At 41.8% G+C, this 27,732-nt stretch overlaps 1 protein-coding gene across 2 annotated transcripts; it reads right to left on the bottom strand.

The window, feature by feature from the left end:
• Positions 1–50: 50 nt before the first annotated feature.
• On the bottom strand, positions 51–24,332 carry MIX23 (mitochondrial matrix import factor 23). Of its 2 annotated transcripts, none has more exons than XM_061638097.1 (5): positions 23,978–24,184; positions 16,857–16,982; positions 12,482–12,628; positions 4,077–4,136; positions 51–1,120 (listed from the first exon to the last, which is right to left on the bottom strand). In XM_061638097.1, exons 1-5 carry the CDS (start codon positions 23,978–23,980, stop codon positions 1,070–1,072), a joined length of 387 nt encoding a protein of 128 aa, XP_061494081.1. In that variant the 5' UTR covers positions 23,981–24,184; the 3' UTR covers positions 51–1,069. The 2 variants fall into 2 exon arrangements, with proteins under 2 accessions (XP_061494081.1, XP_061494070.1); XM_061638086.1 differs by lacking the exon at positions 23,978–24,184 and adding an exon at positions 24,206–24,332 and having other exon boundaries at positions 52–1,120.
• Positions 24,333–27,732: the final 3,400 nt, after the last annotated feature.

The following is a 27,732-nucleotide window of genomic DNA, read 5'->3' as shown; positions in this document are numbered from 1 at the left end:
AGGGGGAGAAATTATTTCCCCCCCTAAATTTTCAATTTTTTCCTCTGGGCCTTCACATCTCTAATTCTCTCAAGTTCAATTTAATGCATATACCCCTATTTTTTTCTCCCACAACTTAGAACTGTGACTCTTCTAGAACTGAATCAATGGGACGATATCAAGAAACTGTGTTGGGATGCCAAACGATATTGGGAAAAATTATGCTATTATTATCAGTATTACATAGTTATCAATAAATCTGCAGGAGACTAATCATGGTGTGCCACTACAATTCATTCACTGCCAGGCCACTTCAAAAATAGACTTATAGGTAACATGATATGAAGTGAATTCAATTATAGGTCTGTCTACATTGACATTTAATCAGTGAAATTGATGAGAAGCAATTGCTATTTGTTTCATGTAACAAATAATGAGTTTAATATATTCCACTCTCAAATTCTTTTAGTATCCAAGTCAAAAAGATGTAGATGTCACCATCCATATGCCACAAGTCCAATGTAAAGAAATTTATAACTGCATCATCTGATATTCCAGACTGCAACTAGAGTCTACTATTTAAATTTAACTACACTGCCAGTCAAAATCGGATGCTTTGTTTACAGAACCATGTAGTTAAATGATAAATCCTCAGTTTGTACCAACTATTATCTGTTAGCATTCCAGTTGTATCATAGCAGACATCTTTTAAGAATCATGCTGATTTTAAAACTGGGCCAGGTTACACAGCCCAAATTCAGTCCAAAATAATAATAAAAAAGTGAAACTTTCTGGTCCAAGGAGTGATGGAAGCATTATTCATTCTCTCTTCCTGTCTAAAGGATATTTGTAGATCTGGAAAAGCTGAAGTTAAAATGCTGACATCACATTGCATCTGGATTTTTTTTAATAAAAAATGTTTTTTCCATACAAAATAGCGGTTGGTTTATCTTAATTAGCAAAGTGATTCATTGGGTTGAACCCCCCAGATCCAATTTCTTTAAAAGGTCCCATGCAGCTTGCTTCATGTTTCTTCTCTTATTTGCATGACTGAAGTCCACTTTCAGGGGAAGGCATCCCCTCACTGGCATCATTGACTCTTCGGAGGCTTATAATGAGCTCTGCAGCGTTCATTAAATACCTAAGATATCAAGACAGAAATACTGGTTCTTGAAATAAGCATTGTTCATACAAGTGAGGGGGCAATGACTGATCAAAAAGCCAAATTTATTTATTACATTTATATACCGCCCCATAGCCAAAGCTCTCTGGGCGGTTTACAGCAATTAAAAACATTAAAAACAAATATACAAATTTTAAAATACAAAAAACAATTTAGCAGCAAAATGGTAATGCACCATAAAGGATTAATTAGAGCCAATCTACATGCTCAGAAAAAGCATGCTGTACAGCCCTCCTGGCCTGCACCTCTTCAAAACACAGGAGGGGAAAATATGCTTCCCCGATTCAAAAAAAACCCCAAAAGGGTTTAGCAGAAGACTAGGCATGAACAATATGGTTTTGGAGGAAACTGATTACTTAGATCCATTCCAATTTCAGGAAACAGCCTTAGTTGACCTGGAATGACTTCCACCTGGAACTGGACGGTTGGAGCGCAACACTTTTGGATCTATTGAATCTCTAAGCAGCTTGTGATACCATCAACCATGGTATCATTCTGTGCTACCTGGCTGGGTTGGGTTAGGAAACACAATTAAAATGGCCATAGTCCTTCCTAAATGGTGAATCCCAGAAGGTAGTGTTGGAGGATTTTTGTTCCATCCTATGGCCTTTAGCTTGTGGGATGCTCAGGGTTGCATCTTATCCCTCATGCTCTTTAATAGCTATATGAAGGTTCTGGGGAAAGTCATCCAGAGGTTTGGGCTTTGATGTCACCAATATGCAGAGGACACACAGCTCTACCTCTCTTTTCCACCTATGAATTCCAGGGAGGCTCTGGACTCTACAACAGGTGTCTGGAGACAATATCTGGGTGAACAAACTCAGTGGTTCTGTGGGTTGGGAAGCCAGCCTCTCTGGATAGAAATGCAATACCACTGAAGGACTAAGTTCACAGCTTGGCAGTACTCCTGGATTCATTGCAACCTGGGCAAGTACAGGTAGTGTCAGTGGCACCTTTTACCAGCTGAGGCTGGTATGTCTCTTGTGATGCTATGTAGAATTGTCAGACCTGATGTTGGTTAACCATGCACTGGTTACGTCCAAGCTGGACTACTGCAATGTGCTTTATATGGGGGTACCAGACAAGCAAATAAACAGAAATAATGGCTTATTAACAAAATGCAGGAAAAAAAGAGTTAAGGATAAATAATACATTAATATGAGAATTTTAATATATCAATAAAAATGAACTTTAAATACTTGTTCCAAGGGCACTTAAGTCACCAGCTAATAAGACAAATGCATATTTAAAAAGAGCTCCTTTGGTGTTTTGGCCAGATGTATTTCGGCAACCTGTCTTCCTCAGCGGCCAAGTGCCTGAAATCTAACATAAAAGTACAAATAATATTTTTTCCTTTTGAGGCATTAACCAATATTATTTGAATTTCTATGTTAAATTTCATGCACTTGGCCACTGAGGAAGACAGGTTGCAGAAACGTGTCTGGCCAAAACATCAACGGAGCACTTAAAAAAATATGTATTTGTCTTAACTGGTGATGTAAGTGCCTTTGGAATAAATATTTAAAGTTTGCTTTTACTGTTTGACATATTAAAATTCTCATATTCGTGTATCCTTAACTTTTTTTTTTAACTTTTACATGGGGCTGCCTTTGAAGATGTTCAGAAATTTCAACTGGGTGTTGGCGAGCGCCACGAAGTCGGAATACTTAACACCAATTTTGCACCAACTGCACTGGCTACCAGTGCATTTCCATACCCAATTCTAAGCACTGGTGTTAACTTTTAAAGCTCTAAACCAGCCTTTCCCAACCAGTCTGCCTCCAGATGTTGTTGGACCACAACTCTCATCTTCCTGACCATTGGCAATGCTGGCTGAGGCTGATGGGAGTTGTGGTCCAACAACATCTGGAGGCACACTGGTTGGGAAAGGCTGCCCTAAACGTTTGAGACCAAGCTATCTAAAAGAATACTATCACTCATACTATCCTGGCAATACACCAAGATCAGCTTCAGAAGTCCTGTTCGTATGCCTGCCAGAAAGATCCATGAGGTTGCCAGGTACAAGAGACAGATGATGCCTTCATCACTATGGTCTCTACTCCCCCCACCCAAATGAATTATGCTAGATCCCGGCAACGCAGGCTTTCAAACAGGTCTTACAAACATGTCTGTTTAAAGCTTCCTTTATCTGAGCAGTGGCGTTTTGTTGTGCTGCTGCTGGCTTTTTATGATTCTGAGGTTTTAATGTATTCAAATTAAAATCCTTATGATACCCCTTCTATGATTGCAAAATGTTGCCTAATAATAATGTATGCAGATTTGATGTGTCCAATGTATGTTTTGCTATTAATTACACCACTTTCTGAAGGCTTTGTACGTATTTGCTACCTTTATGTCTTTGGCATTGGGGAGCTTTCCAGTGTATGTCCTCCCCACCTGCCATTTGAAGTAGTATAGTCCGAGGTTGCTTATGAACTTATAGATAGGAACTTAAGAATGTTCTTTTAAAACATTCAGGCTGCCTTGTACTTATTGCCCCCTTATTCCATAGTTTGGACAAAACCTTGGCACAGTTGAGACAGTACATTGCATGCAGCTGTCAAGGCCAGCTCAAGAAGGACAAGAAGGTGCAACATATGATTATTTTATGCTGACCACTGACTCGCTGTACATACAACACATAACAATGTACAAATCAGCATAGGCTCCTGGTATATTTATCTATGTATAAATTGTGTTTTATTTCAGATGTTCCTTTTTTTTTGTTTTAATCAATTGGGTGTCCATCCTAGATACTTAGGAGTGAGACAGATAGGCTATTTTATTTAAAATATTTCTATCTCACTTTTTACTTGAGTTGAGCCTGCACCATCATCCCTCCTCTCATCACAGTCTTAAAGTGTTGCAGCAATCACACACAGATCCTAAATCTCAAGTCAGAAGTATACCATACCTTCCAGCTTCTATCATTTACCACTTCTTCAACGTTCAACTCTGACTGCATTAATTTCAGCTATGGGAGAAAGGAAAAAAGAAAAGCACTCTCTGCATTAGTGGCTTGGCAACATAGATGGGTTCAAGCTATGCAAGCAGACTGATGGATGATGAGAGATCTGATCACCAACAAAAAAAGACACAAACTGAAATATAATTCTTCCTATAAATCAAAACTTACCAGCAAACATTGAAGATCACCGAATATTAACTAGTAGTGGTTTTTTAAAGTAGAGAACCTACCATTGCAAGTGAACCTTTCAATGCAAGTATGTGAATTTGACACAGGTGTTGGTAGCCTGAGCTTGAAAAGATATTAGCACATTTCACTGGTGGAACAAAAAAGAAATTATTTCAGTCAAAGACCTTTGTTTTTATTGTATTGTTAATGTTTTGATTGTACGGTTGTGTTTTTTAAAAACTTGTAAACTGCTTTTATGTTTTTATAGATTTATAAATAAAGAGACCAGGGTTCTGGAACCTTTTTCAGCCTGAAGGCCATATTCCCTTCTGAACTTAAATTTTACCTTTGTACAGTGGGCTAGTTTCTGCACACTCTGGCAAACCCCTCTCTGTCCTCCATCCAGGCAAGTAAGAAGCATGATCAGAGTTGAAGGGCACATTCCAGCCACGCAAAATACTCAAGAAAGGGGCAAAGCAGAGCCAGCAAGAAGCATGGCCTGGGGAGGCAGGGAGTGACTGGGGAGGGGCTAAGGCCTGGGGAGAATCCCAGTGGCCAGACAGAAAGGCCTGGAGGCCTCATCCCGGCCTTAGAGGAAACATATCCAGACTTGTCAAAGCTAAAAGTCATTGCAGAGGTAAGCCATTAGAGAACTGCTTTTCCTTTCACCATGGCTGAAAGTTACAAAACAAGAGCAAGTAGGTCTTTCTACACCTTTGAACTGTTTATTGTAATATCACAGTACCTAGGGTAACAGAGCAATCCAACTGCTGGGCAGCCGGCAGGGTGGTGGTGGAAGCTCTGAGGGATCCTCCTCCCGCTCTGGAGCTGCCGGCCTGGCTGAATGCTGGCTCCATTGGGAGCCACATGCACAAGCTGGCCAGAAAGCACTGTCTCTGGAGCATAGGCTTTCCAGGGAGTAAGTGTTCCCTGTAGGCCTCAATGAGAAATAAATCAAATTGTTTGACTCCGCTGGCCTTTTTGCATAAGTCCCCTCTGGTGGCTCCTCCGTCACACCTCTGGAATGCCCCGTTTTGGGGCCTTCCGTCGGCTTCTGCTGGGCCTCCGTCTGCCGGGCTGGCCATCCCCGTCGGGCTTCCAACGGCGCCAGAAGGTTCCTGGCAGAGCCACATCTCTGTCATGGCAGAGGGCTGTTGCCTGCAGAGGCCAGCACAGCAGGGAGCCTTCCGGTGCCGCCTGGGATCCATGGCATCCAACTCAGCCCAGCCCAGAGGAAGGTTGAGTCGGATTGCGTCCTATAAGTCTTGGTAAAATTGTGAAACTGACGAATTTAGGTATAGTATTGTGCTGGAAAATTCAACGTAAATTTAAGCCCCAATGATCTCATAGCTAAAAATCACGTAATGAAGAATTTGCTGACCTTTATGCCCTAGATGACTTATATATATGGAAGGCAAGTATGGCAGAAAACAAGAAAATACTGTATCAGATGGTCCACCCCTGAAGACTGATGGATCCACAGGCATTCCTCACAGCCCTGAGGGGGATTTTCCTGTCACTATGTCTGTGCTATCTGTTGAAGATAAACTGAGAGAAAAACTGGTCTGGGTAGTTGACACAATCATTCCTAAATTCTCCGTTTCTCCTGCAAGAGCCTATTGGGCTCCTTGGTGTTCTGAGGAGCTGGAGTCAATAAAATGGCAGAGACAATGGTTAATGAACCAGTGGAAGAAGAGTCATGATGGATCTCAACATAAAGAACTTTTCAAGGCAGTGATGGCAGCAAAAAACATTACTTCCCCATCATAATTTTGTTTGTCCATTGCCAGCCAATCAGGCCCTCTGGAGGTGGTTGAGCCCTCAGTGGTCTTCTGTGATCAGTTTCCAAAGCAGTTTGCAAATAAAGTTGCTCATACTCCATTCCAACTTAGACTATACATTAACTGCAAAACTGGTCCTGAATGTAACACGAATATCCTCTTGTCCTTTTTGTATGGATAGTTTTCAGTTTGTACAGGTTGAGGATTTGAAGTAAGGATACCACCTGCTTGCTGAACCTTTTTTCTTCCTGGCTAGTCAGTCAATGGGTTAGCCAGCTGGATTGCACTCCTCCTGAAGAATCAAGTCCACAGCTGGGTCTCCTCCCGTGTTGCTCCTGGATGCTCAGGTGGCAGATGTGACCAGGAGGGCTTTTCAAGTTGGCGTCTCAACTGTGCTTGTTTCTAGAAAAAGGAAATCTGGCCAAATTCCTTGGTCACATCCAGATTAAATGTCAATATGCAGCTGCATTTCAATAGTATTTGTAAGCCTGAACTGGTGTAAAATGTGGCACCTTCAGCACTAAGTAAATGAGAATGTACCTTCACAGTGTTGGCTCCCTGTACATGGAATGGTCTCCACAGAGAAACACATCTGGCACCATCACTGTCAGTTTTTAAGTGCCAGGTTAATATATTTTTATTTACCCAGGCCTTTGGTAGTTAAATTAGCCTCTTCTGTGGTGCTCATCCTTTAGTGGAGCAGGGTAGGACTTGTCCTTAGGTTGTCGGATGAGCATTTTAGGAATTTTGGGCAGAATCTAGTGAAGTAGTTCCATTAGCACAAGGACTTCTGGATACAAAAGAAAACTTCCCCTCCCTCTCTTCTTCCTGTGTGTCCCCTGAATCTGTTCTGGAGGTTCCCCCAACCCTTTGGAGCAGATTTGGGGAGGGTATGGGGAGAATGCAGAGAGAGGAGAGGCGTGGTTCCCAGCTGGCTGATTACAGCCCTACCACCTGAACAGAACTTGGAGGAGATGACTGCAGACATCTGGGGCTTGTTGGGAACACTCCGAGCCCATGAACTTCTAACCAGTGCCACTGCAGGTTACCTTTTTGAGATACACCAAGGGGGAGGGCAACACCCCTTCTGCTGTTTTTGTTTTCATGGGTATTAGTGGGAGCTTACATTGGAAAGATAGCAGCAGAAATGTGTGGGCCATTGCTACCTATGAATACAGGAAGGGTGAGGCTGGGTGTCTGCTGTTTTTTTGGACCTGTTAGTAGTTACCTAATTGTTCTGTGCTTTTCTCAAATCTGGAATTTTTATTGTATTTTTGTATTTGGTTTTTATCTGTGATATTTTAAAAAATTAAGTCGATTCCGACTTAGGGCAACCCTATGAATAGGGTTTTCATGAGGCTGAGAGGCAGCGACTGGCCCAAAGTCACCCAGTGAATTTCATGGCTATGTGGGGATTTGAACCCTGGTCTCCCAGGTCATAGTCCAACACCTTAACCACTACAGTATACTGACTCTCGTGATATTTTTAGGATACTGTAAACTGCTCAGAGATTTCTTTGGAATACGAAGTGGAATATACATGCATTAAACAAATAAATTACCCAAATAAATGGCTTGAGACCTGGATATCTTTATGGCCTCCTCTTCCTCTGTGAACCTACTCAGTGCTTAGATTTTCACTGGGAGCCCTGCTTTGTATGCCACTGTTGGATATGGTATGACAGGTGGGAATGTAGGACAGAGATTTCTCCGTGGTGGCACCCACTTTGCGGAATACTTTGCCCTAGAATATTGGTTCCCTCCTCCCTGATTTCAAACATCAGATCAAGATGCTTGTTTCCACATGCTTTGGGGTGTCTAACTGGTTGTCTTATGTTGATTTGTTTCTGGATTTTCCTTATTTTCTTTTTATATTTTGCTGCTTGGCACTATTTGTACACTTTTTATGACTGATTTATTATTGGCTGCTTTGAGGGTCTATGTAAATGAAAAGGCAAGAGTTAAGTAGTTTAATAAAGAAATACATATCATGAAACTGATACAATGCAAAGCTAGACCCCCTTACTGCAGTGCTATGTGTGATCTAGACAGTTGTTTGGGTGCAGTCATGGACTGGATAAGAACATAAGAAGAGCCTGCTGGATCAGGCCAGTGGCCCATCTAGTCCAGCATCCTGTTCTCACAGTGGCCAACCAGGTGCCTGGGGGAAGCCCGCAAGCAGGACCCGAGTGCAAGAACACTCTCCCCTCCTGAGGCTTCCGGCAACTGGTTTTCAGAAGCATGCTGCCTCTGACTAGGGTGGCAGAGCACAGCCATCATGGCTAGTAGCCATTGATAGCCCTGTCCTCCATGAATTTGTCTAATCTTCTTTTAAAGCCGTCCAAGCTGGTGGCCATTACTGCATCTTGTGGGAGCAAATTCCATAGTTTAACTATGTGCTGAGTAAAGAAATACTTCCTTTTGTCTGTCCTGAATCTTCCAACATTCAGCTTCTTTGAATGTCCACGAGTTCTAGTATTATGAGAGAGGGAGAAGAACTTTTCTCTATCCACTTTCTCAATGCCATGTATAATTTTATACACTTCTATCATGTCTCCTCTGACCCGCCTTTTCTCTAAACTAAAAAGCCCCAAATGATGCAACCTTTCCTCGTAAGGGAGTCGCTCCATCCCCTTGATCATTCTGGTTGCCCTCTTCTGAACCTTTTCCAACTCTATAATATCCTTTTTGAGATGAGGCGACCAGAACTGTACACAGTATTCCAAATGCGGCCACACCATAGATTTATACAATGGCATTATGATATCGGCTGTTTTATTTTCAATACCTTTCCTAATTATCGCTAGCATGGAATTTGCCTTTTTCACAGCTGCCGCACACTGGGTCGACATTTTCATCGTGCTGTCCACTACAACCCCGAGGTCTCTCTCCTGGTCGGTCACCGCCAGTTCAGACCCCATGAGCGTATATGTGAAATTAAGATTTTTTGCTCCAATATGCATAATTTTACACTTGTTTATATTGAATTGCATTTGCCATTTTTCTGCCCATTCACTCAGTTTGGAGAGGTCTTTTTGGAGCTCTTCGCAATCCCTTTTTGTTTTAACAACCCTGAACAATTTAGTGTCATCAGCAAACTTGGCCACTTCACTGCTCACTCCTAATTCTAGGTCATTAATGAACAAGTTGAAAAGTACAGGTCCCAATACCGATCCTTGAGGGACTCCACTTTCTACAGCCCTCCATTGGGAGAACTGTCCGTTTATTCCTACTCTCTGCTTTCTGCTTCTTAACCAATTTCTTATCCACAAGAGGACCTCTCCTCTTATTCCATGACTGCTAAGCTTCCTCAGAAGCCTTTAGTGAGGTACCTTGTCAAACGCTTTTTGAAAGTCTAAGTACACTATGTCCACTGGATCACCTCTATCTATATGCTTGTTGACACTCTCAAAGAATTCTAATAGGTTACTGAGACAGGACTTTCCCTTGCAGAAGCCATGCTGGCTCTGCTTCACCAAGGCTTGTTCTTCTATGTGCTTAGTTAATCTAGCTTTAATAATACTTTCTACCAGTTTTCCAGGGACAGAAGTTAAGCTAACTGGCCTGTAATTTCCGGGATCCCCTCTGGATCCCTTTTTGAAGATTGGCGTTACATTTGCCACTTTCCAGTCCTCAGGCACGGAGGAGGACCCAAGGGACAAGTTACATATTTTAGTTAGCAGATCAGCAATTTCACCTTTGAGTTCTTTGAGAACTCTCGGGTGGATGCCATCCGGGCCCGGTGATTTGTCAGTTTTTATATTGTCCATTAAGCTTAGAACTTCCTCTCTCGTTACCACTATTTGTCTCAGTTTCTCAGAATCCCTTCCTGCAAATGTTAGTTCAGGTTCAGGGATCTGCCCTATATCTTCCACTGTGAAGACAGATGCAAAGAATTCATTTAGCTTCTCTGCAATCTCCTTATCGTTCTTTAGTACACCTTTGACTCCCTTATCATCCAAGGGTCCAATCGTCTCCCTAGATGGTCTCCTGCTTTGAATGTATTTATAGAATTTTTTGTTGTTGGTTTTTATGTTCTTAGCAATGTGCTCCTCAAATTCTTTTTTAGCATCCCTTATTGTCTTCTTGCATTTCTTTTGCCAGAGTTTGTGTTCTTTTTTATTTTCTTCATTCGGACAAGACTTCCATTTTTTGAAGGAAGACTTTTTGCCTCTTAGAGCTTCCTTGACTTTGCTCGTTAACCATGCTGGCATCTTCTTGGCCCTGGCGGTACCTTTTCTGATCTGCGGTATGCACTCCAGTTGAGCTTCTAATATAGTGTTTTTAAACAACTTCCAAGCATTTTTGAGTGATGTGACCCTCTGGACTTTGTTTTTCAGCTTTCTTTTTACCAATCCCCTCATTTTTGTGAAGTTTCCTCTTTTGAAGTCAAATGTGACCGTGTTGGATTTTCTTGGCAATTGGCCAGTTACATGTATGTTTAATTTAATAGCACTGTGGTCACTGCTCCCAATCGGTTCAACAACACTTACAATAAACTGAGCTTGAACCCTGGAAAAATGGAGGCGCTGTGGGTTATTGGCTCAGGATACTGGGCTGTTGCCTGTTCTGGATGGGATTGCACTCTTTCTGAAATAACAGGTTCAGAGTTTGGGAATGCTCCTGAATCCATCTTTGCTGCTGGAGGGTCAGGCAGCTTCAGTGGCTAGGACCACCATTTCCCACCTATGGCTGATGTGCGAACTACAGCCATTCTTGGACATGAATAGTCTGGCTACTGGCATTCATGTATTGGTAACCTCAAGACTCATTTACTGCAATACACTCTATGTCGTGCTACCTTTGAGCCTGGCCCGGAGGCTCCAGCTGGTGTAGAATGCTGCAGCTAGATGATTGATGAGGAAAGACCATCACCAGCACATAACTCCAGTGCTCAAGAACTTGTACTGGCTGCCCATATCCTACTGGAGTATGTTCAAGGCCCTTAAAGAACTTCAGTGGAGGATACCTCAGGGACCACTGTCAGAGGAGTCAATGTTAGTGAATGCATGGGCTGTATCCACCAGCAGCCGTGCTTTCAGTGGGTTGTATTCAACTAAGCCCCATTCAGAGTAGATCAAATGAAATTAATGAACCTAAGTTGGAAAAAATGGAAATGGACTGCCTTCAAGTCAATTCCGACTTATGGCGACCCTATGAAACTGGTTTTCATGGTAAGCAGTGTTCAGAGGTGGTTTCCCATTGCCTTCCTCTGAGGCTGAGAGGCAGTGACTGGCCCAAGGTCACCCAGTGAGCTTCATGGCTGTGTGGGGATTCGAACTCTGGTCTCCCAGGTCGTCATCCAACACCTTAACCACTACACCACACTGGCTCTCGAACCTAAGTTAGTCATGTCTATTAACTTCTACTCTGAGTAGGACTAGCAGTGAATACCACTTCCTTCCTGTTGAACTTCTGGTGTCTGCTGAAGATTTTTTTAAATTCCAGCAGATATTTACTGAATTTTGATTTTATACTGATTTTTCCCATTGATTTTTGTATACCACTTAGAGACAATAGTAATTAAGCAGTATATAAATTGTCTACATAAATAAAATAAACATTCAAAGTTGTCTTGTCTGTGTTAATACTAAAATATGGTCACCTTAGATCACATTTCAAAGAGTTTATGGTATCAGACATAACAAAGGTTTAATTAGAAAGTTGCATGGCATTTTACTACAACTGGATATGGTGGAAGTCTATTCATATCAAACACTGGAGAGACAGAAACCTTGCTTATGCAATAGTATTTGGCATCACAATACTTCCAGATTGGTGCCTATTTAAACTAAAGAAAAAGTACTATTTCAATGGTACCTAATCCCATATAAAGTCCATTTAATATATAATTGGGAACATTTGGCTTTTTGGAGGAGTGATAAGAGCAATGCTGATTTCATTCATATCTATTGGTTTTGTCCCAAAATAAAAACAAGATACCCAGGGGGGGGGATCACAGCTCCCTAAAGATACAGGATATGGGCATCCATAGGATCCTCCAATCTTTTATGTAACCTAAACAGAGGAGGAGAAGTACAGAAGTGTGATATGGAAATTGCTGTAAATTTGTTTTTTGCAGTAAGTCTAATGTGGTGCCCAGCTTGCAATGGGTTTCAGCCTCTAAGATATATGACTGTTTTAACCAGTACCTGGCAAGTGACAGAAATAATGATGCTCACAGAGTATACATGAGCCACAGAAGGATGCCAAAAGACACATAAAAATACAATGATTTGGTCTTTGCTTGTCCACTATTGGAACGGTGATTTTATCTATCCATATGTACTCTTTTCTTTATTGTAAATAAATATCTGTATTTTTTTCTCTTGGGGTTATCAACTGTAAGTTATTTTACATACAATAATAAGAATGAAGGGAGTCTTGAAACTCTGCACTCACCTTTGTCTGCTCTTTCCTGAGCCTTTTTAACAATGCTATGTCCTCCAGAGACTTCTTCCTCTCTTCCTGTAGTGTTTTTACTACATTAGAAGTTTGGGCAATACAGCTTTTGATTATTCTGTCTCTACTTTCATGAGCCTCTGTCAGCTAAATAAATTGTGAAAAGAAAAGAGTAAGTGAACAAGCTATCCGATCATCTGTCAAAAGCAAGGAATAAATGTCAAGGAATAACAGGATTTTTACATAAAATGTACAACCTTCAATGCCCCTGGAATGGATATTCCACAAGCACTTCTGACTCCCAGCCAGTGTTCTCTTCTCTCCTTCCTGCTCACAAACACAACCAGAAACCTCACAGCTCACCCAATAAACACTGCTTTGCTCTGGGTTAATGACCATGATGACCCTACAGCTTATACAGAAAATGAAATGGCAGATGCTGTAACTGCAGAGGGCTAGGAGAAAGACTGTCAGTTTCGATCTTGGAAAGAAATCTTAAGAATAATACATCTTTTATGAAGGGATGCCAACTTTGTTCACTTTCTGGGAAAAGCGAAGTAGAGGAGACAGCAGACAACAGGCAGTTCCCCTGTTTAAGTGCTGCACGTGAGATGCATCCAGAACTACCTTTCTCCCTTTTAATGTGTCCGGTGTCTCCAAGTATTCTGCCCTTTTTGTGGGGAAAAAGCCTAGTCACATTTCCATCCCATTAGGTTGCTGCTCCAGCACAGAATATATCCTGTACGTTGCAAATGTATGAATCCACTGCCTTACTTGTAAAAAAGTGGGATGACTAGATTTTAATTTGTAACTTTGCTAAGAGCATTGACAAGAGGACAATACAGGTAAGGGTGGGGGAGAATGTAGAAAGATAAGACTTTTTAGTTGTTGTTTTTAAAATCTGCCATTATACTAGGCTCCAGTTCCATCTGGTGGATTGAAAGGTCAAACTTGGTCAACTTCACCAGTGCTACACGCTCCGATGCTCCCAAGCCATTAATTGTGCCAGGCTTTTCAGATTTATGGTTAATTATACAGCCACGAGAGTGGCCGTGTACTATAGCCAGCGGGGATTTTTCACATTCCGCAATGTTAAATTGAAAATACCCCCATGCCATTCTGAGGCTTCCCATAAGCTCATTTCAAAACAAAACCTTACAAAACTTATAGTCCTGAACTCAGAAACGCTTGCTTAACAACCCTGTCAATTTTCATGGTGATACACAAAACAGTCAGAGAGAATAGACAGTTCAAAGTGTAAAAAGAGAGAAAAAAACCTCAGAGCCCCTTTGGTCTTTTTTCTCTGAGAGTTCTCATAATCTGTTGAAATTCTTTAAAAATCAGCCATGTTCACAGAGTACCTGTAATCCTAATACTGACCTTGCCCCATACTCTGTTTAAAAGTTTAAAAAATGCCTGGCTGATTTTTAATTAATTTAATAAATTTTGGCTGGAACCCAATGATAACGCGGAGCATGCTCAGTAAGGACCAACTGTCAGAATTCTAAAAGCCTCCCAGCTGCTAGGCTTGGCTAATCAGGGGGCCACACCCACACCAGACTTTGATTTCACGTGAGATAGTCATGGCTTCCCCCAGAGAATCCTGGGAAATGTAGTTTGTGAAGGTTGCTGAGAGGGGACTCCTATTCCCCTGAGAGAGCTCCAGCGGCCAGACTGGTTTAACAGTCAGCCACTCTGATTGAAGTCTGTGAGGGGAACAGGGCGTCTCCTAGCAACTCTCAGCACCCTTCACTAACTACACTTCCCAGGATTCTTTGAGAGAAGCCATGACTGTCCAAAGTGAAATAAAGGCCTGGTGTGGATGTGGCCAGGGGCAGCTTTGGATTAAATGTTGGTGGGAGGCTACATGTGCCTGCTGTACAATAAAAAGGTGGGGGAAAGGCTGAAAAAGAATGATTCTGTTTACAATGTTTTCCTTTTGGAAAGGAAAGAGTCTTCCCTTCTGCCCACTGCCCACCCACCCAATCTCCTCCCCCTCCTCCTCCCCATGGTCAGTTTTACCTATCTTAAACATGATTGCACAGAAGTAAATACCATTGAACTCTATAAGAATGCAAATGATCAAACCTGCCTTCCCCTCCCCCTTCCTTTGCCCCCCTCCAATACGCTCCTTCCTACTCCCACTCTGCCTCCCCCATGGTCAGTTTTTCCTATCCTAACCAAGATTGCATAGGAGTAAATCCCATTGAAAATAAGCATGCAAATGATCAGACCTGATGTTCCCCTCTCCTCTCCCTTTCACCTCCCCTGCCCACTCCAGCCCCCCCTCCCCCCCTGCTCAGTTTTACCTATCCTAAGCATGATTGCACGGGAGTAAATCGCACTGAATTTAATAAACATGCAAATGATCAAACCTGTCCTTCTCCCCTCCCCCTCCTGCCTGCTCCCCTCCCAGTCCTCCCCTCTGCATTTCCTCCCCTCCCTCCTCCTCCCCTCCCCATCCTCTGTCGTCAATTCCACCTATCCTAAGCATGATTGCAGGGGAGTAAATCCCATTGAACTCAATAAGCATGCAAATGATCCATCCATTCTCAGCAAACTTGGACAGGATCCCATTTCTTACCTCCCAGATTAAAAAGCAGGGAAATTCACTAATAGGCAAAAAACCTTGTGGTTTAAGAACGTACCTATAGCCCACAGCTATTCTATCAAACTTTAAAAAGCAGGGAAATTGGGCAGCCATAGTGAATGCACCAGGGGAGCAGAAGACCTGACCTCTTTGAGATATTTTACTGCCCTACAAATGGGTCAAAATGCAAACACCATTTGGGTTGGTCTTTCACAGTCCAATCCACTTCCTGTGTAGCTTGGAAGAATTTAGTAACATGTGCCTCTGAGCATATGGTGAGTGGTGGCAACACCTGCAATCAGCCCAAAGAATAGAAAGAAGGCATGTGCTGTGCTGATCTTGTTTTAGCAGGGAGGAAGTAACATTATTAAGACAGCTTGTATAGTTCAGATGGTCACTTTGAATATGTCTGATTTTCTTTGCAATTTTAGTGAAGTTTCCTATAAGAAATCATTTTCTTTTGTTTCTATTTCTGTGAATATGTGAAGTACAGCAACTCTTTGCGAAATTTAGACTAAAAAAACTCCAAACATAATTGTGGAATAATGGCACTGACTTCTGCAGAATAGTCTCCAGTGGACCTCAGGAGTGTCTCAATTTGCACAAGATAAAACAGTGGGAGGTGAAATATATTCTAGCAAAATGCTAGGTGTGCTCTATGTGCTCCTTGCCTTAAATGAAGTGGTTTAAATATAGCGGGCTGAAAACATGCATCCTCTTTTTTCCAACAGCTAGAGTCATTGCTGAAGTAGCAACATATTGGAATCAGTCTGATTTTTCATCAAACTGCAGGTCCAAATTCCACTGTTAATGCACCCAAAATAGAAATAGAACATAACCTCCAATTTGAAACACAGAAGGCTGTCTTCACCATCATATGACACTGACCAATAAAGAGGCTTTGAAATTAATAAAAATAATTTTGACACAGATTTCTAGGATGAATAATGAGGGAAATAAACTTTTCTACTTTAGATTCTCTGTAGAAACATTAGTAACACAGGAAAGAAGGGAAGTAAGAACACCAACAAACATACAAAAATATAATTCTCCATCTTTGGAGATGGCAGGTGTTGCCACCACTCACCATATGCTCAGAGGCACATGTTACCAAATTCTTCCAAGCTACACAGCAAGTGGATTGGACTGTGAAAGACCAACCCAAATGGTGTTTGCATTTTGACAAATTGGTAGGGCAGTACAATATGTCAGAAAGGAGGTCAGGTCTCCTGCTCCCCTGGTGCATTCACTATAGCTGCCCAATTTCCCTGCTTTTTAAAGTTTGATAGAATAGCTGTGGGCTATAGGTACATTCTTAAACGCAAGGTTTTTTGCCTATTAGTGAATTACTATTATTAAGTTACAAGGATTATTGATTATTGGTTTAAGGCTGCAGTTAGTCATGCTCTCTTCCAGGATAGACCATTTTCCTGATTATCCTTCTCCCCACTGTGCTCCCCACACCCTCAGTCCTTATTAATCCACTTTAAGCACTCCTGCTACCTCTTTGGGGATTTCCCCCTAAATATTTTGCATAATTCTCTTTATTATTTATTTTAAAAATAACCTCTACCTCCCCTATGAGTCTGCATAAAATGTCTACCTGAACCTACCTCACACAGATAATAAAAGCAACAACGATGTCCCTACAGAGAATGAAGTGGTACGACATGCTCAGTATGTGGCATGTCATTTATAACTGAAATGCCAGTTACCACTTTGTAACATACATCAGTTAAAAACCAAAACACACACAAAAGATGGAAGAGCAACAAATGCATTTACCGACTGATGAAGTTCTTTACATTTTTGGCTAGCATCAATTTTTCCCGCAAAAGAAGCTGTTGGAAGAGTGGTGTTTAATTCATGGACTATTCTGTCATCAATGGTTCTCATCACCCTGAGCAACTCCTGTGGAAAAAAGAAAGATATACTGAGTCTAAAACTTGAATGAAAGGGAAATAAAATGAGAAAAGGTGTACTATTAAGGAATTTCTAAGATTTAAATCATATGTTATTTTGCACATTACTACACAGTAGGGAGGAGAGCCTGGCTGGGAGTCCAGAGTCTGTGAGTTCAAATCCCCACTGCTGTCTCCTGGGTGTCAAGGGCCAGCTAAAGATCCCCCCCACAGTGAGTGGCTCAGGGGTTACGTGCCCTGCCACCTGTGCAGCCGTGGGCAAGCGGCATAGTCCCAAGGAGCCCAGTTGCCCCCCAGCTGGCAGTTGCAGACAAGGAAGGGGCTGGCTTGTGCAGCTGTGGCAAGCTGAGCAGGCCCTAGCCAGCTGGGGAGGACTAGCCTCAGAGGGAGGCAATGGTAACCCCCCTCTGAATACCGCTTACCATGAAAACCCTATTCGTAGGGTAGCCATAAGTCAGGATCGACTTGAAGGCAGTCCATTTTTTTCACAGACTAACCCAAACTGATTCACTTGTTGGTTGAGCCAAAATACTTGGACATATTTATTTAGGGCCTGAAAGGAAACAAGCACTGCAAATCCACTCCTAAACATCCCCTAGAATTAAATCTGGCATCTGAATGATTATTGTATGTTTGTTTGTATATTTATTTATTTAGGTTTAAAACTACCTTTCAGAGCACATTGCCCTCACAAGGTGGTGTACAAAAAATTCCACAATAAAGAAAAATATATATTAAAAAATCAAATTAAAACCCACATTGCACCCCACTTAAAATGGGCAAGAGCAATGTTATCAAAGAACAACAATTAATCAAATGCAGATTGAAATAATGTCTTAAAGAGTTCTTTTAAAAAGCAGCTGCTGTCGTGCACAGTTGTAGCAGCTTCTATTTCAACTTGTACCTGGCCAGAAAAAATAAGCAAACCCTCGGTCAATTGACTGATCAAATATTGTGAAAGACTGGGTTGGGGGGGGAGGGTTCCAGGAATTTCTCAGACATTATAAAACAAACTTAGAACACCTGCCGCCATCTGACATTTCTCAGATGACCAGTTCACTTCTTACAGGAGAACAATCCCAATTGAGTGTGGAGTGCAGTTAATAGCACACTCAGCCAAGGAGGCATGAGAGGGTAAGCACAAAAACCAAGCAAACCAGACACAGAACTGTAATGATCAAAAAGTACTCACAATTAAGAGTTTGCATGTAGAAAAGCAGAAAATGTCCAAAAGAAAATGTATTTCACACACCTAATACACAAAGACCTGCTGTTTTTTACCTCAGTCGATAACTTGCAGGAAGGCTTAAGAAGACGACCTTAGAGCACTTGCAGGCTGTTATAGGAGCAGGTGCTCCTTCAGATATTTGAGTTTAAAATATTTAGGATTTTATAGGGAAGCACTAGCACTTTGAATTGGGCCTGGAAGTCCAACCATATCTCTGCAAGCTTGGCAGGTATCAACCAACTATTATCCCAGCAATATTAAAAGAATGTCACAGGGAATTGTGACTTCTAGGCACTTATGACTTCTGTGTGCCATAGGCGCAGGGCTTCATAGTACGTGCAGTTATTTTTCAAGGGAGGGGGTTATTTTTTTTTAAGGACCTAAGGGCCTGGTGCCCCTGAATATCAGAGTGTCTTTCCTTTGGAAGGGAGATACTTCCCTTGCTTGTTCTTGTCTAATGTGATATTCTGCCCCCCCCCAGAGAGAGAGAGAGAGAGAGAGAGAGAGAGAGAGAGCGAGCCCACAGAGTCTGCAGTGTTTGACAGGAGTCTGAGATAGCAAGCAGTCATTCAAATTAAAGGATAGCTCAGGTTGGCTCATCAGCATGGCAGCCTGAAGACCAAAACAGGGCATGTAATCTCACTGAATACACCATGCAGAATGGTATCAGCCACCTTCACGGCTGTCTCATTCAGCCACCTGTCGGGCACTGGTGAACTCCTGTGCAAAGCATTTTCCAAGCCCTACACAGCGATCCAGCAGGCGTTGGCTCTCCTGTCCATCAATTGATAGGTGAGAAAGCCAAAACCTGCTTTTTACCACTTTGCTTGGAAGGGCGGGGTCCCAAGCACCCAAAAGCCAGCTGGCTGTTGGGTGCTTGGGAAACACTGCAAAAGGGATTTTGACAGGTGGGCAGAACAGCATACCTGTCAAACATCTGACATCGTAATGATGTCATGCAGCTGACAGGCAGGATGTCCCACCCACTGATCAAAGTTGGTCCAAGGTGGTGGTTCCATACGCCTTCATTAAGGGATAGAAGCTGTGTGGAGCACCCCACTATGCACGTATTTGCATTCACAGCACAAAGCTTACATAAGAAGAGCCTGCTGGATGAGGCCAGTGGCCCAACTATTCCAGAATCCTGTTCTCACTGTGGCCAACTAGATGCCCATGGGAGGCCTGCAAGCAGGATCTGAGCACAAGAGCACTCTCCCCTCCTGCAGTTTTCAGCAACTGGTACTCGGAAGCATACCACCTCAAGGCTATGGAAGCAGAGCATAGACATCACAGCTGGTAGCCACTGACAGCCTTATCCTCCATGAATCTGTCTAATCTTCTTTTAAAGCCATCCAAGTTGGTGGCCATCACTGCCTCCGGTGGGAGGGAATTTCAAAGACGCTTCTACTGTTCCAGGCTTTTTAAAGCTTTTAAACTTTAAAACTTAAAAAGTTTAAAATGTTTAAACTTTTTAAACATTTAAGCAATGTTGAGCTGTTGTCATATCTATTTTTACTGAAGCTTTCTGTGCTGTGGTGCTTTTGTCCCATAACTTTTATTAGTGGTTTAAATGTTCTAAGACTGTATTCTTATTCTGGTTGTAAGCCACCTGGGAAATACCAGCTGGCATTCAAAGTATAAGATACTGTTTGCTGTACTGTAAATGTAAGTATTACTCCCATGTAAAATTCTGGCTAGCTTGTAACGCTAGACTTATGCCACTGTGAATGACTGCTTTTTATGTCTATATTCCTATACAAAGAAATCAGTACAAAGATGCCTATTCTTTCACTGCATGGCTACCAGAAACTAAGCCATGTGACTAATTTGAATGCACAGTGAAGGCCACCATCCCAGCCTGTGCAAGTAAACTTCATGTAACTATGAAGTAGTTAACTGTGCGAAGTAGTATCTCTATCTGTCTTCACCAGCCTGGTGCTTTCCATGGCTGTGCTGGCTGGGGCACAGTTCAAAACAACTGGAGGGCACTAGGCTGCTGAAGGCTGATCTGCATCTATATATATGAAAACATATACATGCACATTTTAAATACATTATCAAGAAAACATATAATCCAGGATTACATTAATAAAAAATACAATATACTAAAAAGCTGTACTAGCTGAACAATTTCCCAATTTTTTGCCAATATTCCATAAATTCCATTACTGGGGGAAGCCACTTTTGAATGGGAAAGTTAGAAATTGTCAAGCAAGAAACGGAACATATCAACATTACAGTACTTGGCATGAGTGAATTAAAATGGACGGGAATGGGACATTTTCAATCAGGCAACTACAAAATCTTCTATGTAGGAAATGAGAAATCAAGAAGAAACACGGTTGCTTTAATAGTGATGTAGCAAACGCAATTAGGAACTACAATGCAAGGTCTGAGTGAGTGATATCAATGAGACTTAACAGGAAACCTATCAACATAACCATCATCTAAGCCTATCTCCAACGGCAAACACACAAGAAGAGGAATTGGAGAGATTTTATGCAAAAGTACAGGAGGAAATTGATCACACACCAAAACAAGATGTGCTGATAATCATGGGGGACTGGAATGCAAAAGTAGTGAACAGAAAAGAACTAGGAATTATGGGGAAATGGGGCTTAGGAGATAGAAATAAAGCAAGAGAAAGATTTATTGAATTCTGTAATTTGTTTCTTGCAAACACATTTTTTTGAGCAACAGAAAAGACAACTGTACACATGTACATAATTGGTAGCAGAAAATGGAGAAGTTCCATACTATTTGCGAAAACAAGACCAGGTACAGATCATGACTGGTAATATCAAAAATCTGAGTAAAACTAAAGAAGAAGAACAAAGCAATTATAATGCCAAAATACAATTTAAATAACATCCCAGAAGAATATAAAGATCAAATAAATAACAGATTTGAGGTTTTAAACTTAGTTGAGAGAGAACCAGAAGGACTATGGAGTGAAGTCACAGACATTATCAGTGAAGAATGCAAAAAGACAATACCTCTAGTTAAAAAGAAAGACCTCAATGGATGACTGACGAAATTCTTAATAGAAGAGAACTCTCTTAATAGAAACAAAAGAGGACAACGAAAAACATAGAACAAGGGCCCTATTACAAAAGATTAGAGAAATGAAAGGAAAATTTAAACCAACAGTAGGGATGTTGAATAATCAACAGGAGAACACACTAACTGAATGAGATAAAATAAAAGGAAGATGGAAGCAATACACTGAAGAACTATATAATAGAGATGCTAGGATGACAGATTCATTCCTGGAGGAACCATACGATGAAGAACCAGAAATTTTAGAATGTGAAGTAGAAGCTGCTCTCAAATACTTGGAAGAAACAAATCACCAGGAACTGATGGCATACCAATAGAGCTGCTACAAGCTACTGAGGCTGAATCTGTCCAAATTTTGAAAAAAAATTGTTAACAAATATGGAAAACTGAACAATGGCCCACAGACTGGAAGCGTTCAATATACATTCCAATTCCAAAGAAAGGGGATCCCAGGAAATGCAGTAATTATCGAACTATTGCCTTAATATCCCATGCAAGTAAAGTAATGCTCAATGTTCTACAACAAAGGCTCTTACCATATATGGAGTGAGAAATGCCAGATGTCCAAGTTGGATTTAGAAAGGGAAGAGTTACCAGAGATCATATTGCAAAGATGTTGGATAATGGAAAGGACCAAGGAATTTCAGAAGAAAATCACACTATGCTTTATAGATTACAGCAAAGTCTTTGAACGTATGGAATGCTTTAAAAGAAATGGGAGTGCCACAGCATCTAATTGTTGGTTCCCCATTGGAAAGAGTGTGAGACAGGGTGTATTTTATCCCCCTATTTATTTAATCTATATGCAGATCATATCATATGGAAAGCGGGATTGGACCAAGATGAAGGTGTGAAAATTGGAGGGAGAAATATCAATGATTTAAGATATGCAGACGATACCATATTACTAGCAGAAACCAGTAATGATTTGAAACGAATGCTGATGAAAGTTAAAGAGGAAAGCACAAAAGCAGGACTACAGCTGAACATCAAGAAGACTAACGTAATGGCAACAGAAAATTTATGTAACTTTAAAGTTGACAATGAGGACATTGAACTTGTCAAGGATTATCAGTACCTTAGCAGAGTCATCAACCAAAATGGATACAACAGTCAAGAAATCAGGCGGCTAGGATTCAGGAGGGTAGCTATGAGAGAACTAGAAAAGGTCCTCAAATGCAAAGATGTATCACTGAACACTAGAGTCAGGAACATTCAGACCATGGTATTTCCAATCTCTATGTATAGATATGAAAGTTGGAGAGTGAAAAAAGTGGATAAGAGAAAAATCAGCTCATTTGAAATGTGGTGTTGGAGGAGAGCTTTGCGGATACCAAGGACTGCAAAAAAGACAAATAATTGGGTGTTAGAACAAATTAAACCAGAACTATCACCAGAAGCTAAAATGATGAAACTGAGGTTATCATACTTTGGACACATAATGAGAAGACATGATTCACTAGAAAAGATAATAATGTTGGGGGAAAACAGAAGGGAGTAGAAAAAGAGGAAGGCCAAACAAAAGATCGATTGATTCCATAAAGGAAGCCACAGACCTGAATTTACAAGATCTGAACAAGGTGGTTTATAACAGATGCTATTGGAGATTGCTGATTCATAGGGTCGCCATAAGTCGTAGTCCACTTGATGGCACATAACAACAATAATCAACACAGGTAAATTTACCTACATGTTTTTATTATAATTTAGCAAAAAAGGGTACAGCTGGTATAGCACAATAGGGAGCAGAGCCTGGCTGGGAGTCCAGCGTCTGTGAGTTCAAATCCTCGCTTGTGTCTCCTGGGTGTCAAGGGCCAGCTAAAGATCACCCCCACAGTGAGTGGCTGAGGGGTCACGTGCCCTGCCACCTGTGCAGCCGTGGGCAAGCTGCATAGTCCCAAGGAGCCCAGTTGACCCCCAGCTGGCAGTTGCCGACAAGGAAGGGGCTGGTTTGTGCAGCTGTAGCAAACTGAGCAGGCCCTAGCCAGCTGGGGAGGACTAGCCTCAGAGGAAGGCAATGGTAAACCCCTTCTGAATACCACTTACCATGAAAACCCTATTCATAGGGTCGCCATAAGTCGGGATCAACTTGAAGGCAGTCTATTTACATTTCAGCAAAAAAGGGTAGAGGACCTAAATCTAGTCTTACTCAAGATGTTTTTTCAAGATAAATTTTTCAGTATAAATACTGTTTGGTTTTTGAATTGTTTTTACATGGATTGTATTGTATTTTGTTGTACATCACCCAGAGTGGCAGATTAACCCCTGCCAGATGGGCATCTAACAAATCTAATAAATAAAAATAAAAAAGAACATTTCTTATTTTCTTTCTATAACTTTGCATATCTACTGCATGGTCTTTTTGGAAGTGTAATATGGTGTATCATAGTACCTGGGGTTAATGTAAATCCGAAACACCCTGATTCATATCCCTATCTCTGAGACGGCCTTAGGCAAGCCTCTCTCACATCCACCCACATTCATAAGAGGGACTGGTAACACTGATCTACTTTACAGGGCTGTTGTGTAAGGTCTGCATCTGAAGTGTCTGGCTCACTCTACAAAACAACATGCACACTTTAAGTACAGTAACAGTAGTAGTATCATCAGCGTGATCGTCCTGGCTCTCCCTCAATCCACCGCAGCCTCCTGCTCCTCCTCCTCCTGAGAGAGCCACTGGGCGGCCGCGTGCTAACCATGAGTACTGCCCTTCGTCACCCCCTCTGCGTCTGGTAACAGGGAGAGAATGGAGAACGTGTGGGGGGGGGGCGCTGCTCCAGGCGGACGAGTCGGTCCTTCCGTCCCGCGACCTCCAAACTGAAAGGAGGAGCGGAGGCAGCTCCGAGGGCGAGGGCCGCCGCAACAGCAAGAGCCACCATCGAGAGAAAGCTCCGCAGAGCCGCTCCCGTTTGAGTCCCTCCTACCTGGAATTCAGCGAAGTCCTCACAATTTTGGTACGAGCTGGGCGCCGCCATATTGGAGAGGCTGGAGAGTCTCAACGGGAGCCAATCAAAAGGCGTGGCGCACAAACAGCCCCTCCCACTCTGGTGGACGAGGAGAGGCGGTGCAGAGCATAAGCCCCTCCCCGCTTCTGCGCCGCTGCGTGGGGTGGTGAATGGACCGGAAAGCTTCCGGGAGGGTTTATTGGCCTCGTGTTGTCTTATATTTTGCTAAAACACATACATATCTTTTAAAAAGTTGTTCTTCATAGCTCTTTATGACTGTTGTACTGTATTCAGGCCAAGTGGTTAACCAAATTGTTAGGGAAGGACAATTTCAGCTATATGCATTTTTCCTCTCCCCCACCGTAGATCTGAGAACCGAAAAAACAATGGAATAATCCAGGATTTCATTGTAGTTGATTGAACTGCAGTTTACCTGCTCAGAAACAAAAGCGGCAAAAACGATCGTTCTTGGTCTAATTCAGGTTTTAATTTATGTAAAAAGTTTTTTAAAAAGAACTTGCCGTTGTAATTAATGCCAAAACAATATGGCAGGGTGGTGGGGGCTATGGATGAGAGAAAGTGGCTTCTGGCAACGTTGCAAGATGGCCCACTGTTAATGTTTCAGGTTACAGATAAGGCTATGGCTGGGTTGGATTTCCTGCCAAAAGTTTTTTGTATAAAACACTCATCTGGTTATAACAAAACGGGTATTGTTTTCAGAAATCTTGCGATCAGTTGATGGCATATACATTGCACTTTAAAATGTTGAAACATAAAACCTACATTTTTATATGAAAGTGCAGGAAGGCCTTTGTGGGATACTTGCCGTTGCCCAGTCACAATTATACTACAATCCTGGAATTCTCTTGTCGATTTCTATATCATTTCTGCTCCAAGAAAGATGAAAAATAGCTTTCAGTCACTCCAGAACCTAGGCATTGTGTGTGAGCAGGGACGTTTATGCCTATTGAATTAACTGTGCACTGCCACTCTCTGTCTTCCCTAGGAGAAGCCCTGCTGCAGGTGTATGTTGGGAGCCCTGGCAGGGAGCTGTATATAACCCTGTTTAAGCTAGTTAAGTTACCAGCACCTTTGTGACAACTACAAGCATATTTACTCATGTGTACTTGAAAGGTGGTATCATGGTCACAGAAGATGTGTTATATTACAACTTAGCTTAAAGAACAATCTTTGCTGATTTTTAAGGTGCCACACAACTTGTTTGTTTTAAAGTCTCATTAGCTGCTCTTCAACCAAAGCTCTCAGAGCGGCTTACAAAAGTTCACAACGATGCAATTAAAAAGCTCAAATCACAGAAGAGCAGTATAAAGATAAATAAAATACCAACATAAAACCATTTCTATAAAACAAAACAAGCCCTGGACCCTGGAAGCGTGCTGGATCAGGCCAAAGGCCCATCTATTCCAGCTTTCTTTCTGTCTATTCCAGCTTTCTTTATAATGGCCAACCAGATGCCCGTGGGAAGCCTTGTAGGTAGGACAGAGTGCAACAACACTCCCCACCTGCAGTTGCCAGGAACTAGTATTCAGAGATAGTGCCTCCAACAGTGGTGGTAGAGGGTTTTTAGTGTTTTTGTCTGCTGCCCTGGGCGCCTACTGGGAGGAAAGTTGGGATACAAATAATAATAATATAGCCAGTGTGACAGCTCTATCCTTCATGAATTTGTTTAATCCTCTTTTAAAGCCATCCAAGTTGGTGGCCATCACAGCCTTTTGTGGGAGCGAATTCCAGAGTTTAACTGCACTGTGTGAAGTACTTTCTTTTGTCTGTCCTGAATCTTCGAACATTCAGCTTCATTGGATGTCCATGAGTTCTAGTGTTATGAGGGAGAAAAATGTATCTTTATCCACTTCCTCTGTGCCATGCATAATTTTATACACTTCTATCATGTCTCCTCTGACCCGCCTTTTCTCTAAACTAAAAAGCCCCAAATGCTGCAACCTTTCCTCATAGAGAAGTCGTGCCATCCCCTTGATCATTCTGGTTGCCCTTTTCTGAACCTTTTCCAACTACAATATCCCTTTGGAAGTATGATGATCAGAACTGTACACGTATTCCAAGTGTGGTTGCATCATACAGTGGTATTTTGATATTGGGCATTTTATTTTCAGTCCCTTTTCTAATGATCCATAGTATTGCATCCCCCTTTTTTTTTACAGCTGATGCACACTGGGTCGATATCTTCATTGGCCTATCCGCTACGACCCGAAGATTTCATTCCTGGTTATTCACTGCCAGTTCAGCCCCTTTGAGTGTATGTGTAATATCAAGATTTTTTTTGCCCCAATGTGCATTGCTTTGCACTTGCTTACATTGAATTGCATTTGACATTTTATTGCCTGTTTTCCCAGTTTGGAGAGATCCTTTTGGAGCTCTTCACCATGAAGCTCACTGGGTGACCTTGGGCCAGTCACTGCCTCTCAGCCTCAGAGGAAGGCAATGGTAAAACCATCTCTGAATACCGCTTACCATGACAACCCTATTCATAGGGTCGCCATAAGTCGGGATCGACTTGAAGGCAATACATCATCACCATCATTCCTTTTGTGGTTTTTATCTGCTCCTGAAAGAAAACAAATACGATACAAGGCAAACCTTCCTGGGATGGAATTCCAAACACATTGCTTTTGTTGCTGCAAACTAATATGGGCACAAATCTCTGAAATTCCCCGTGTACAACACATCAACAGTCTTGTACACCTTAAAGACGTAACAAATTTGTTATGGCATTTGTTAGTCTTTAAGAAGCCACAAAGCTCTTTGTTCTTTTTTGCTGGAACAGACCAACCCATGGTTATTCCTCTCAGAATTTAAACATTTCAAAATGTGATATAGACTGAAGTGGAGCAATTAATTCTACTATCTCAGGACTGTACCATCATTCGGCTGCATGTACACATCTGGCTTTATTCTTGCTTAATCCAGGCTGACATAACACAACTGCGTGTACAATATATGCATTCTTAAAGCAAGTGCCAGCTGTGCATCCCTAGAGACAGAATACTTGAACAAGGCAGATTCAGTTGATGTGTATTTTTTATTCATGTGAAATCATTTTTGCAGCTGCCTATAGAAAAGAAATAAAAAATAAGTTTATAAAAATAAAAATGGTGTCAGCAAACAGCCCCTTTGCCATGTGCCCTGGGGGTTTTCAGTCAAAGTGGCAGCCAATGAGTTAGAAAGGTATAGCTGGGCTCTGGACCTCCTGCTGTTGACCACCAGCCCAAATTGTTTCTTCTTAGACTGCAGAGTACAGCCTAAACCCTATACGTATGGACTCAGAGGTAAGCCGTATGCATCCCAATGCAACATACTCAATTTATGTATTCAGCATAATCAAATGGTACCTTTTTTCCCCTGGAATGCATCATTTTAGGCCAGTGGTTCCCCTGCTTTTCCCCCCTACTGACCTCTTGAAAACTGCTGACCACTTAAATGAATTTTCTGCCTGCTGATGCAATTATAAAGCGCTATGCTGGTTGCTA

This window comes from Rhineura floridana, chromosome 1, assembly GCF_030035675.1.
Source record: "Rhineura floridana isolate rRhiFlo1 chromosome 1, rRhiFlo1.hap2, whole genome shotgun sequence".
NCBI lineage: Eukaryota > Metazoa > Chordata > Lepidosauria > Squamata > Rhineuridae > Rhineura > Rhineura floridana.
The sequence above is the reverse complement of the archived record's forward strand: the minus strand, read 5'-3'. Positions and strand labels throughout refer to the sequence as shown.